This window comes from Nelumbo nucifera, chromosome 3 (genome assembly GCF_055504915.1).
Source record: "Nelumbo nucifera cultivar China Antique chromosome 3, China Antique-T2T, whole genome shotgun sequence".
Classification (NCBI taxonomy): domain Eukaryota; kingdom Viridiplantae; phylum Streptophyta; class Magnoliopsida; order Proteales; family Nelumbonaceae; genus Nelumbo; species Nelumbo nucifera.
The window spans coordinates 25,074,431-25,087,710 of NC_142651.1; the positions used below are offsets into that span (position 1 = coordinate 25,074,431).

The window sequence follows — 13,280 nt, forward strand, 5'->3', positions numbered from 1 at the left end:
AAACAAAAAAACCGAAAAACCAACAAACCAAACTGATTAATCAAACCGATCAACTAATTAACCGACTAGTTTCAATTTGTTCCGATTACTGATTTCCCAAAAACTGATGCTACATAAAAAACGATCACAGTTCGGTTACCCGAACCGTGAGCACCCTAATTATTGCATTGTGGTCAGCAGATTCGGATTCGTTTCTGTATGATGTTGGAACTAAGCGGAAAGAATTTCGTTGGAACGTGCGAGGAGATACGGACTCGCTGAGTGGGAATCGGAATCTGCTGCGTCGACAGCTATCGTATAACGGGCTACATAACTTGGCCTGTTACAACTGGATCTGCTTCTCACACAGGGCGCGCTCCGTAGTAAAAGGTTGATAGTTATAGTGGAGTCGGGATCTGCTCCTCACAAATGGGCGCCTCACAGGCACATCCACCATGCATGTAGGATGTGCGCGTGAGGAGTTTGTGAGGCGCCAGATGTAAGGGGCAGATCCGGTCTCGTTATAATGGGGTTATAACCATAGATATCACATCTGACGGAACAGAACCGAGACTCCATGACGTATCGATTGTATTCGACGCACCTGGAATTCCCGCTCTCCTTCCCCTAAATTGACCATTTGATCTATTCTTTTGAGCCCTCGAAGTCGAAGCACCAGAAACCGAAGCTTCCCCTCCTTTAGCTTCCATCTTCTAAGTATCTGATTATCTGAATGTAGAGGTTGGTCTGAATCGCTTCGTTCATTCATTTTTATTATTTTAGTGGTTTTCTGTTTTCTTTCAGCTTTAGCTCGTTTGGTTATCGTCTAATCTTTCCATACTGGTCTCGGTCATCATTTCTGAAGTTTTCCTCAATCTAATTTGAATTGTAGCAGACAATACGCACACATAACATCTGAACATTTATGACTACAAAAAGAGGAATTAAGATGATTTCCGGGGATGGTTTTTGGCTTATTTTTTTAGTGTAAAATATCGTACTCAGGAATATTTGGAATTCGATCTTATGATTCATCTTTATTTATATGTATTCCTGAACATCTCGTGTTAGATGTTAGTGCTCTTCAAAATTGTTTATTCTCGGAAACTGGTTAGTTTTTAATTTCTATAGTTGACGTTAAAATCCAAGGCCTTGTTTGTTTGCAGTGCTATTTAATTGCGTTGGTGTAAAAGTATGGGAATGCAAGTGGGTTCAGAGCAAATTCTGGGTTACTTTTGTTTTAGGATTCTTTGCGCTTGTTGCAGATGAAGTAAAAAGGAAGCGGAAGTTGCACTCCCATGCATTTGTACTAGTGTAAATGAATTCACACTGCAAACGAACGGAGCCTGAAGTACATATTGAGAATGGACGTTGGAGGGGAAAACCTCAATATGTAAGGGAGTGAAAACTTCGAAGGGGATGATGTCCCTCAAAGCAAGGTTGATTGCATTTCATGGAAAATTGTATGAATTAACATTGCTTCTGATGGCTGCTATGTGGATGGGTATGCCTTGGTGTGGTTTCGATGGTTGTACATATGAATGAGCATAGCTTCTGATTTTCCTCCCTTGGTTGTACAATAAGTTTTCAATTACCCCCACCAAAAAAGAAAAAAAAAACTAGAAAAGAGAAAGGATGGCAATACCTTCTTTGTGATCAGTATCCTTTAGAAAGGACTGTTGTACATTGTAAGTAACATTCATCCATCCTGCCTTTTCTGTCTGAAAATGGTCAGCCTCCTTTTCTCACGGCTCTATATTTTCATCCTTTCCAGGAACCCTTTTGTTGTCTTTTCTTGCAGTCACTTTTGCAATGAAAATTCATGATGTCATTGCAGAATCTCTAGTTACTTTCAGGAGGCTGATGTCTTGCAGTTGATAAGCACCACTTTTCAGTTGATCACAATGGATGAGAATTTAAGTGCCATGTCCCATCAAAAGCGTGAAGGCGACTTCAATGATGCAGATACGGTTGTGAAGAAGTCCAAAATCTGTGCCTTGAGCATAGAAGCTGTGGACAAGACAGAACAAATTGTAGATACTTCCTTAGCTGAAAACAATCAGCCGGTTTTATCTGAAGGTCAAAAAATTGACAATCGTGAACCCAAAGTATCAAAGGAAGGAGTAGGAGACAATCAACTGGGCAAGCAAAATGGTCCCTTGGAAGATAAGGTCTCATGTGATCCAGATTGTTCATTATCAGTGGTTAGTGAGTCGTTCTGCAAAATTGAAGCAGATGCTGCAGAGGATAAGGGTTCTAGGCACACTATGGAGGATGCATGGGTTGTACTGTCAGATGCAAGCTTAGAATTTCCTGGAAATTTAAGGTTTTCCTTTTATATTATTTGTTGTTGTTGTTTTTGTTTTTCTTCTCTTAGACATTATAAAATGGAAATTTTGTTTTCTAAAGTATTGAGCATGTTAGCTCTTGTACTACTACTCAATTTATAAGTTCCAAATGATCCTTAGTGTTGCCCCTTGTTCTCGATTCCTTCACCATTTGGTAACACTGAAGTGGCTGAACTGAATGATCCATTGTTTTGTCTTTTATTGAACAACTCATTAATGAGGCTGTAATCTCCTTAACGGCTGAATCTGAAGTTGTTTGACTGTCATACCATTTGAATATTTTATTATTTAGTTATTTTGCCCTCTAAAAGACAAAGCAATGAATTACTTAGTTCAGTTACTGTTATTAAACAGCCCCTTAGTTGGATGTGGTAACAAGTCTGTGTCGTGCTTGTCTTATCCTGACAGTCACAAGCTGGAATAAAGGAGGGTTGTGTCAGGTTGGCAGCCACATTAAAACTTTTTTGCTAGACTCTTATGAACATGGATCCTGAATTGTCATTTTTGTGCATGATGGAATGACAGAACAGGATTCTTGTAGCTGACCTAATATGGTTGGGGCAAAGCTTAGTTGAGTTTAGTTGAATATGTGGTAACAAGTCTGTTGAAATGATCAATCTGTATAAGACACTGGAATGAGCTCCCTGTAGCTGTCATAGCTTTGTGTTACTCTAGATGATTTCAACAACAGCCTCTGTTTTTTGCATTCTGAATTCAATCTTGTAATTTATCCTCTGGATTTATCTGTATTTATCGACAGATGTGCACATTTTGCAATTTATGATGGACATGGAGGTCGTTTGGCTGCTGAGTATGCACAGAATCATCTGCATAAAAATGTTCTTTCAGCGGGGTTACCACGTGAGTTGGTGTGTTTGCCTGGTCCAATTTTCTTAATGTTTTCTGAAATTGACAAGTAATTTCCAAATAAAAGTAAAATTACTATTTTATTTGATTGATATGGAATTTTATTAATATTGAAGAAGGAATGATATGCATACCAACAAGCATGTCCCTATTTGTTGGGCTAGTTGCTGCTACCCAACCTTCAATTGTCAGTTTGCATACATCATTGAGGTACAGTTCCTCAATACAATTGTGCCCTGTTGACCTCAAGTTTTTATAATGAGTCAGCCATGCTGTTGGCTGTTCTTTGTATCCATTATCCATTTGAAAGTTACTTCCAGCTCTCTTGACTATCGATTAATCTCTTTCATTACTTTCTGGCATTGCCAGGGCCCTTGATTGTAACTCCCTATCCAGCATATCATTGTTTTGGAGCCCCATTCCACTACTAAGTTTCTGATCCAAGAGTCTAAACCTCAATACTTGCAAAAAATAAAATTTCTTTCATGGTATTTCTTTGTTGTTCCTTGTTTATATTACCTTGCTGCAGTTGAGAACTCCAATAACTTGTTTAGCATATTAGTTGAAGCATACGATCTGCATGAAAAAAATTACTAAACAACAATTGTTGCCTCAATTTGGTCTTGCTTATATGTAACTGATTTTTCATCCCCAATTAATAAAAGTTTCTATTAGCAATAAAAGTAAATTGATTTTGACTATACTTGCAGGATGTACACATTTAGGAAATACAAATCCATAAAAAACATTTAGGAAATATGAAACTGAGTTCCATTGTCAAAAATCAGACATTACTGATAAAAAAAGATTGGACATCTTGCAGAATTAGGAACCGAAATTACATGAAGTTTCTGAAAATCAAATTTCTTAATACTTTCTAGTTTTTAAGAAGTTTATAAACTAGATGGCGTTCTTAGTCTAGGCTAAACAGTGTACCTGCAAAATTGGAAAATATCAAGAGAAAAAATTAGTGTTCTGCTGTTTGTCAATAAAAAGAATTATATACCAGGAGTTCCCTATTGAGAATAACAATCAATCCCAATACAGGTGGAAAATACATCCCTAGGTTTGTGTGTTGTACCAAATTGTCTTTCACCATTTTATCAACTTTTTATTGGTATTATCTCTTTATATGTTTTCATTGACTTTAACTATAGTTTCTGTTTGTATGCCAAAGGGAGGAATATATTACATGTCAATCTTTCTTGTTATTGAGATTGCTTGAATCTGGCTTACTTGAAGGGGTGATGGTGCTGATGGAGATGATTGGAATTGAAAATTGGGTGGAAATGACACAGAACGACATTTGGTGGGTCACAAAAAATATATAGACAACTTGCAATTTACCAAGGATTTTGAGAACTCTGGAACTTAGAGGTTCTCTTACCATAGTGAGGAAATGGTTAGAAGATTCTGATAGCAATTTTAGCATTAGAAATGAATCTGTTTGTGATAAATTTTACTCATAGGTTCTTCATACTCTGTTTTGCAAGATTATCAGCAACTGAGTTGGCAGATCTTGGGAACCAATAGAGTAAGAGGTTCATCATAGAAACCAAAAGATTCACTTCTCTAAAGGGTGATAGGCCTCCAAGGACCCAAAGATCCATCCAATATAATTTTGAGAGTCCCTTTGATGATAATGCTCTCATAATCCATGGAAAATGAGCTATTTGTACTGTTCTGATAGACCGATACATTTAATAGAAAATTTCAGTTACTGATAACAAAGTCCATGGAAAATGAGAATCCAAGACTTTGGAGAAAGAAGAGAAACTAATAACTCACAGAGTTACCAACTTCCACGGGTCCCCATTAAGTTAATAATACCTTGCTTTTGTTGCGTGTACTGGAGGCACCTCCAATCTGATAATGTTGGATGGGTTAATTGAATACTGTAGCTTCATGAGTGACTAGCTCTATTGCATGTCATTGGGTTACTGCTATTTTGAATGGGCCAATTGACTGTTTCATATTCAGAGTGGCTAGGTCTGTTGCATTTCATGGGGTATTGGGGTTTTGTTGTTATTTCTTTTAGAACACTGTTTCTCTATATTTCCTTTATCTACCTCTTTCTTGTTTACAAGAATTAAGTGTTGGTTTGTTGACTAGTTTCCCCCTCCGGTTGTCCTGATACTTTTTGTTTCATACATTTAACCGCTGATTATTGCTTACTGATAAAAAAACTGTTGATTATTGCTTACAGTACTTGTAACTCTAATTATGTTTTATTCTTTTTGTGCTGCACTTCCACTTTTGAGCAGTTCTTCATTAAGTGATCCTTTGTTTATTGATGTTTGTGTCTGCAATTTAGCCTTAAAACAATTTTGTCATGCATGTGCATTCCTAATTTCATTATTCATTTATACTGTTTCATGAATCATGGAAATGGCAGATGGACGTAAAATCTGCAAAAAAGGCTATCCTTGATGGTATGTTACAATCTTTCTATATTTCTTTATGCAAACAAATTTTCTTGAGCTTAAAACTGCTTAAATAAGTAACCTCATTGCTTGTTTGTTTTTGATCAGTAACATCTCCTTTTTGAGGTTTTTCGTAAGTTCATTTATATTAGATACAAATATTTTTAATATAATCCAATACTGATTAATTAGGAGATTCTGATATTTATATATTTCTGAAACTATCTCTTCCATTTTATTTGAAGTTTTAATCAATCAAATGCTGATTGCTTACGGAGAGAGATTTACAGATCACAAAATTAGCAATTTGAACTGATAAATGGATTGAGAGTAGCTAAATATGATGTCCAAAAAAGAAAAAAATAATACATAGTATGGAATAGAAGAGATATTTGGACATGTTGATTTCTGGTGCTGCATGATAGGCATCCTATTTCGCTTTCCCTTTTCTGTTTGACATAACATGCAATAAAAAAAGGCCATTACGCAATGTTGGTCCCTGCTATTTGGGGTCTTGGGAGGGGTGGATTGGGAATGGTCTCAACCTTTGGCATTTTCTTTTTTTGCACAAGGTGGTTGCCCTCTCCTTAACCCTCGTTCGCATGCATGTGAGCCCGAGATTTTACCATTACACCAAGTAATGGCCACTTCTCTCGTGTTATGCAATATGAATTAAAAAAAATCTTTTCCTAATACAAATCTCTAGGTTGGAAATTAAACATTTTTCATTTATTTATAACATTATCTGGAGTTATTCAGTGTATGATACATAGACAAGGAATTTCATTCTGTGTTTATATTATGTATATGAAAAAGGTTCCCTAATGGGTTTACATTAGAGCTTCCTTACATGACATACCCTTTTCTGCCATGTAGAGGGATCTTCTTGCAGATCCAGATAGTCTGTGAAATGGTGGACCCACTGGATTGGTCATGTATTTAATCTTGCCTTGATACTCAGACTTGTATTGGAGTTTCTCCCTACCATCAGTTGCTGTCCAATCTTAAAATATATTCATAAAACAGTGTTTCTCTTTTGGGCTCAAAAATTTTTCAATGAACCATGTCTGGGGAGAGGAACTTGTGGGGGAGGGAGACTCCTTTTGAGCTCTAATCTAACTTGCCACATGAAAGTTTCCTGGGTGGCTTAGATTTCACTAAGGCTATGTTTGGTTTGAAGGAAAAAGTGGGGAAAGGAAGGGAAAGGCAAGGAAACCTTTACAAACTTTGTATAGGTTTTCATTCCTTCCCCTTCCTTTCCCTACCTTTTCCTTCAAACCAAACATAACCTAAGTGATGGGACTAAGTAAACCTGCTCCCAAGCCAAATGTTTGTTAAGAAAGAAAACAAGAGGGTCCAAACATCTATACGGTTTCTACCGTAGAATAGCTGGGACAAAATCAGCATTTAGAGAACCATCTGATTTTAATACAATTACCTGGATGGCAGAGAAAACTCAGAAAAGTTTCTCTGTAAGTCAAATAGATGCTCTGCAAGCAATCCTTAGGTTAGATGGTTGAAAGTTGAAACTATCTGATTTTTCCTATTTGTGACATATTCAATATTTGGTCTTGATTGGGGGGCTCAGAACCATTGATGGACCAATGTTCCTATTACCAGTGATGCTTCATTGTTTTAGTTACATCTTCTGAATTTGGATGGAAGTCTCGATTCCCAATTCACTCTGAATTCTTAACAGCAAAGCCAAAGAACACCAACTATACTACTATGTTCACCCTCCCACAAGAAAAATGCCGAGTTAAATGTATCTTCAAAATACTGCTATTCCTTTTTCTATAAAAAACTGTCAGTAGAGTTGTCAATGGGTTGGATATGGTTCTGGGCAAGGTGGACCAGTCCTTAACTGATTATTAATCAGTTCTATAAGGTAGACCCAGAACCAAACTTTTTTTTTTTGGATCAGCAGAACCAAACCAATTCTTAATCATGATAATAGGGTCTGACCCAATTAAACTTGATATTCTATGATAATAACAACTTAGTACTTCATTTTTGATATTATATAACCTTAATAACAATGAAAGCAAATAATAAACTGTTTATACGTTGACAAAGCAAGTTTTTTAACAATAATTATCTTATATACTGTCTATGAAATTTACCCTTTAGACATAAAATATAATGAAAATTGGAAGAAAACCGGGGGACCTTTATATATTTTTGAGAAAACGTAAAGTATACTTGTATTAATCAACTGGTCCTTTGTACAACGAGAAACTGTACAAAAACTGCAACAAAAGGACCTCAGAAAAAGGCCATTCTCAAAAAAGTACAATCAGTTGTATCCTCTTTAAAACCTGTGTATAGACCTCAGCTTCCGAGGAGGCTTTCTGATCAAAAGTCCTGCTGTTCCTTTCAGCCCAATCTGCCCACAAAATAGCCAAAGGAATTGAGGACCAGCATAATTTCCCCTTCTTTGTCATTCCAGATATGTGCCAAGCCTCCAAGCATGTTCTAACCAAGGCTGGCATACTCCAGCTTACCTTTAAGTTCTTTTTTATTGATAAATGAGTAAGATTTTATTAAATCAGCAAATAAGAGTTACATGCAACCCATGGAAAGGCACGAGGTGTGACCTTTCCTTTAAGACTAGTTACAGAATTACAAGTACAAAAGAAATTACACAGAAGCCCAAAATAAAGTAGCCCAAAGAATCCCTTGTTTTGCAAGTGAATCAACCATTGAGTTTGCTGATCTGCTTACCGACTGAACTCTGATTGTCATATTCCTTGTTAGCCATTTTACCTTTTTGAGAAGATCTCTAAAACCCCAGATCACAGAGTCCAGATCCTTCAACCAACCCACTATCACCTGGGAGTCCCATTCGATAATCAGATGCTCTATGCCTAGCTGATTTGCGAGCTGGATTCCTTGTACAGCAGCAAGTAATTCGGCCCTTAAAGAGTCTCCCGCACCCGTAGGACCTGAGTGCAAAGATATAATGCTACTGTCTTTATTTCTCAGCACTCCTCCTATGCTAGAAGGTCCTGGATTACCTCGACTACTTCCATCAAAGTTCAGCTTAATAAACTCCTCCCCTGGTGGCATCCATTCAACCACATGTCTGTCCTTCCTGGTAGAAGTATTAGTCACTGCTAACCTGCTTCTCCATAGGTCATCGAAAGAGAATGCATCAAAGAGATTTAGAGTTTTCAGCCACTGAATTGCCCTTTCAGAATACATTCTTTAACTTCCGAAAAGCTCATTTCTTTTTCACAAAAAATTCTGGCGTTCCTTTCTTCCCAAACTGTCCACAACAAAGCTGCTCTTATGCACTTCCACGTAATTCTCCCTCTCTTTGTGTGCCATTCAAAAATAGATGGACTAAACAACAAGCTAGTATCAGATGGCAGGTTCCATCTACACTCAAACAACATAAAACTCCAATTCCATAAAGCTGTAGCAAAAAAGCAAGAGATCAGTAAGTGGTGACCGTCCTCATTTTGAGATTTACAAAGAACACACCGATTAGGGGAGAAGCTCCATTTTGGTCTCCTCTTTTGCAGGTTTTTCAAAGGTATTAATCTTACCATAATAAACTTCCCAACAAAAAACAACAATCTTTGGGGGAACGAGTCTAGCCCAGAATTTTTTAACTAGGAAATTCTGGGGTGTAGAAGAGGAGCAAGTGAAAAAGCCTTTCGGGTTAGGGGTCCAAATTCTTGTGTCAAGTTCTGAAACACATAGATTCGAGTGTAGAAGAGGAGCAAGTGAAAAAGCCTTTCGGGTTAGGGGTCCAAATTCTTGTTGAGGGGATCTAAACAAATAGACTCGAGTGAAGACAATAGTTCTGAAACACAAGCACTTTGATCATCATGTAACCCTCTATGGAAACCAAAATCCCAGTTTAGGGCCACAAAAGAAGTTGGGGAGGAAATAAAACTGGAAACCGACTCTTTCTTATAAAGGGAAAGAGTGTAAAGAGAGGGAAAAAGGTCTTCCAGAGGTTGGTTGCCTATCCAAATGTCTTCCCAAAAAAGAACATTGTTTCCAGAATTAACATCATACCTGGCCAAATTGAGAAAATGGGGAAGAATTCCGTGTATAGCCTTCCAGGGTGTTGCAAGAGTTGCCTGTCGAGATACCTTGGTATCCCAACCGTTCTACGAACAACCATGAATACTATTCACCACCTTGTGCCACAACCTCTCTCTCTCCAACGGCTATTTCCAAAGCCATTTCCCTAGTAGAGCTTCATTCTTAAGAACTAGGTTACCTAATCCTAATCCCCCTTCTTCCTTACTTCTGCTGACTATCTCCCACCTAATCAATTAATCCTTCTTCTCTTCCCTTGGCTCCCACAAGAAGTCCCTCATCACCTTTTCTAGCTTCTTAGCTTCCCTTGAGGGTATCCTGAACACCGAAAGAAAGTAAACCGGAAGACTGGCAAGTGTCACCCTAATCAAGGTCACTTTACCCCCTAACGAAAGGTAACTTTTCTTCCAAGAAGCCAACCTCTTTTCGAACTTTTTCAAGAAGCCAATCAGACGTGGAACACTCTAGACAACCTGCTACAACCTCTACCTCCCAAACTTCCAAATTGATTCCAATGACACAACTTTTGTCAAAGTTAATTGTCAGGTTTGAAGCAGACTCAAAGGATTTAATAAGATCTTTTAGGTTCCTCACTCTCCCCAAGTCTCCCCCTTCACAAAATGATAATATCATCAACAAACTGAAGAAGTGAAGATGAGTCACTGGGATATTATTCTTGCCTATCCCCCAACCACTAATCAGCCCTTCCCTATCTGCTTTAGAAATCATTCTACTGAACACATCTACCACAAGTGTGAACAAAAAGGGTGAAGGAGGATCTCCTTGCCTGAGCCCTTTACATGCTGGAAAAATCTTTGACCCCTCCATTAACTAGAACTGAAAATTGACAAGAGGTTATGCATCCACTCACCCACTTGCACCATCTATCCCCCAATCCACATTTTCTAAACACTTTTAATAGAAAATCCCAATCCATTGAGTCGTAGGCCTTCTCAATTTCTAGCTTACAAATAAAACCTTGATTGCCCGATCTCCTCATTTCCTCCACATATTCATTTGCTGTAAGGATGTGGTATATAATCTGCCTATCTTGTACAAAGGCTCCTTGGGCTTGAGCAATGAGAGACAGAAGGACATTTTTAATCCTTAAAGAAAGCACTTTTGCCACAATCTTATAGATGCTAGTCACCAAACTAATCAACTTGAAATCTTTAGGGTGTTTGGCATCTATTCTCTTTGGGATGAGAGCTAAGAAAGTGACGTTAACTCCGCGACTAATCACATGGTTGTTTTCAAACTCCCTAAACACCTCAAACAAATCTTCTTTGATAGTGTCCCAACGCTCTTGATAGAAAGCCATGGTAAAACCATCTGGTCCAGGAGCCTTTGACCTACCCATAGAGAAGACAACTTATCTTATCTCTTCCTCTTCAAAGTTTCTTTCCAGCCAACCCGCCTCAATGGCTGATAGACTTGGCCAATCTAGACCTTCCCACTCTCACTCGTCTCTCCAGGGGCCTACTCAAAATGGATTTGAAGTGAGTTGCAAAGCAGTTGGCTATATCCTCTTGGGACTCAATTTCCACTCCTTTGACCTCAATCTTGGCCACAAAATTTTTTTCTCCTTCTCCCATTGGCCGTAGTATGAAAGAACTTGGTATTCCCATCCCCTTCTTTGATCCATTTATGCCTAGATTTTGCCTCCAAGATATCTTCTTCCTCAACAAGACTTCTTCCAAATCTTTCTTCAACTTCCATCTCAATTCTCTTTCTTGTGCACTCATGGTCCTTTGATGTTCCTTTGAATCTAATCCTCAATTTGGGTTGACAATCTGGCTTTTAGCTCTTCTAATCTACCAAATTCCACCATGTTCCAATATTTTATTTTGGATCTCAGACTTTTTAATTTCTTGTGGAATCTAACCCCTTTCCATTTCACTCCCCTAATCTCTTCTCTCCACCACTCAACTTTATGCATAAAGTCCGGGTGTGTCAACTGCATGTTCTTGAACCTAAAGGGTTTAGGTCCAAGCCCAAAGGTCTCTTGGCCTAGCTCTATGGGACAATGATCTAAGGTAACTCTAGGTAGAGCTTTTGCCACCAAACCCCTCCAGTGTGCTTCCCAACTTTCATTGAAAAGGAATCTGTTTAGTTTTAAACAAGATGGATTCTCCTGGAAATTGGACCAAGTGAAGTTGGCCTGTAGCATAGGGAACTCCTTTAGATTACAACTATTGATAAATTCATTGAACCTCCTCATGCTAGTTGTGATAGATTGTTGGGGATTGTTTGACTCATTTAGAAACCTTATTACATTGAAATCTCCACCCCAGAACCAAGGGCCTTCCCATACTCCTTGAATTCCATAGAGCTCTTCCCATAGTTCATTCCGCTCTCTGTAATTATTCGGCCCATACACATCGGTTAACACCCATGTGAAACCATCTCCCACCATCCTGAACTTTAAGGATACAGAAAAATTACCTATCAGCTCCTCTAATGGTTCTACCACATCCTCTCTCCAGAGAGTAATTATCCCCCCAGAGGCTCCCCAAGAGGGAGTTAAGCACCAACTCACTCCTGTTGCTTTCCACATGCTTCTAACCCATCTTTTATCTAGATCTGCTAGTTTGGTTTCCTGTATCAATAAATTGTCGGGCCTTTCCTTCTTCAACAGATCTTTTTCTTGCACTTCCTAGACCCCTCACATTCCAGCTAATGGTCTTCATCAACTCGGTTGTAGAATGAGACTCTCCACACCATCCTTTTTCCTTCACTTTAGAGCCTTCCTCCTCTCTCCTCTTCCACTAAATTCTAAGTCCCCGTCTATGTCTGAAATTAGTCTTTCCACCTTGGACCTTTTCTTTTTCTTTTTGCTTTTGTTAATCGTTTCTTTTCCTGACATCACAGATTTACCTCTTCCTTTCTTCTCACAACAATTTCTCCCTAGGGGTTCTGTTTTTTTTTGGTGTTACCTCCAACAACTCCTCTGTCTGTTTATATTCTTCCAACAAAACACAAATTTTCTCCCAAATTCCCTCCACTTCCTCCACCTGTCTTTTTTTTAACAATGAAACTTCTTCCTCTGTTTCTAACCTCTTCCTTTCCACTTCTACTCCTTCACCTCCAGCTGTTCTCTCCAACTGTGATGCCAAGGTACCTGTTTTAGGTACAAAACTCCAATTAGTAACAAAACCTGAATGGACAAACATACCTGGCCTGATAGGAGAGGAATGGTCAAGAAGTTGTGTTGGGATATCAGTAATAGAATTCTGACCACAGTTCCTTCCCTCTGTTTTAAATTAATAATAAAACATAATGTATTATAACTTTAATATTTAAAAAATCAGAATAAATGTATTTCTATTTACTAGTGTGAAATAAATATATTAGAATTTATAATAAATCAGAACTAAAAATAAGAAAAGAAAATATCAGATAACCTTGTAAAAACATCAAAATGCATAATAAATCAGTAAATCGTCATTTACTAATGTGTTATTGATCTTAATTTCTTAGCTTTATATAATGGTTTGGAATAAGATAATAGTCTAGAAATATGTATTAATGCTTCTTTTATCGTTTTACAAAATATCTTTGCATATTTCCACATATTTCATAATATTTCCACAATGTCTCTAAGTTT

At 37.9% G+C, this 13,280-nt stretch overlaps 1 protein-coding gene across 5 annotated transcripts in view; it reads left to right on the forward strand.

Annotated features, from left to right (window-relative positions):
• The first annotated feature begins 578 nt into the window (after positions 1-578).
• The window catches only part of LOC104592071 (Protein phosphatase 2C family protein), a 32,288-nt gene continuing 19,586 nt past the window's right edge, over positions 579-13,280 (forward strand). For 2 of the 5 annotated variants that reach the window (XM_010251272.3, XM_088900688.1), the window contains exons 1-5: positions 579-720; positions 1,146-1,667; positions 1,754-2,305; positions 3,088-3,196; positions 5,590-5,626. In XM_010251272.3, coding sequence (XP_010249574.1) covers positions 1,884-2,305; positions 3,088-3,196; positions 5,590-5,626 — 568 coding nt within the window. In that variant the 5' untranslated portion in view covers positions 579-720; positions 1,146-1,667; positions 1,754-1,883. The remainder of the gene's footprint in view (positions 721-1,145; positions 1,668-1,753; positions 2,306-3,087; positions 3,197-5,589; positions 5,627-13,280) is intronic. The other 3 variants (XM_019199104.2, XM_088900689.1, XM_010251349.3) reach the window with 3 other exon arrangements.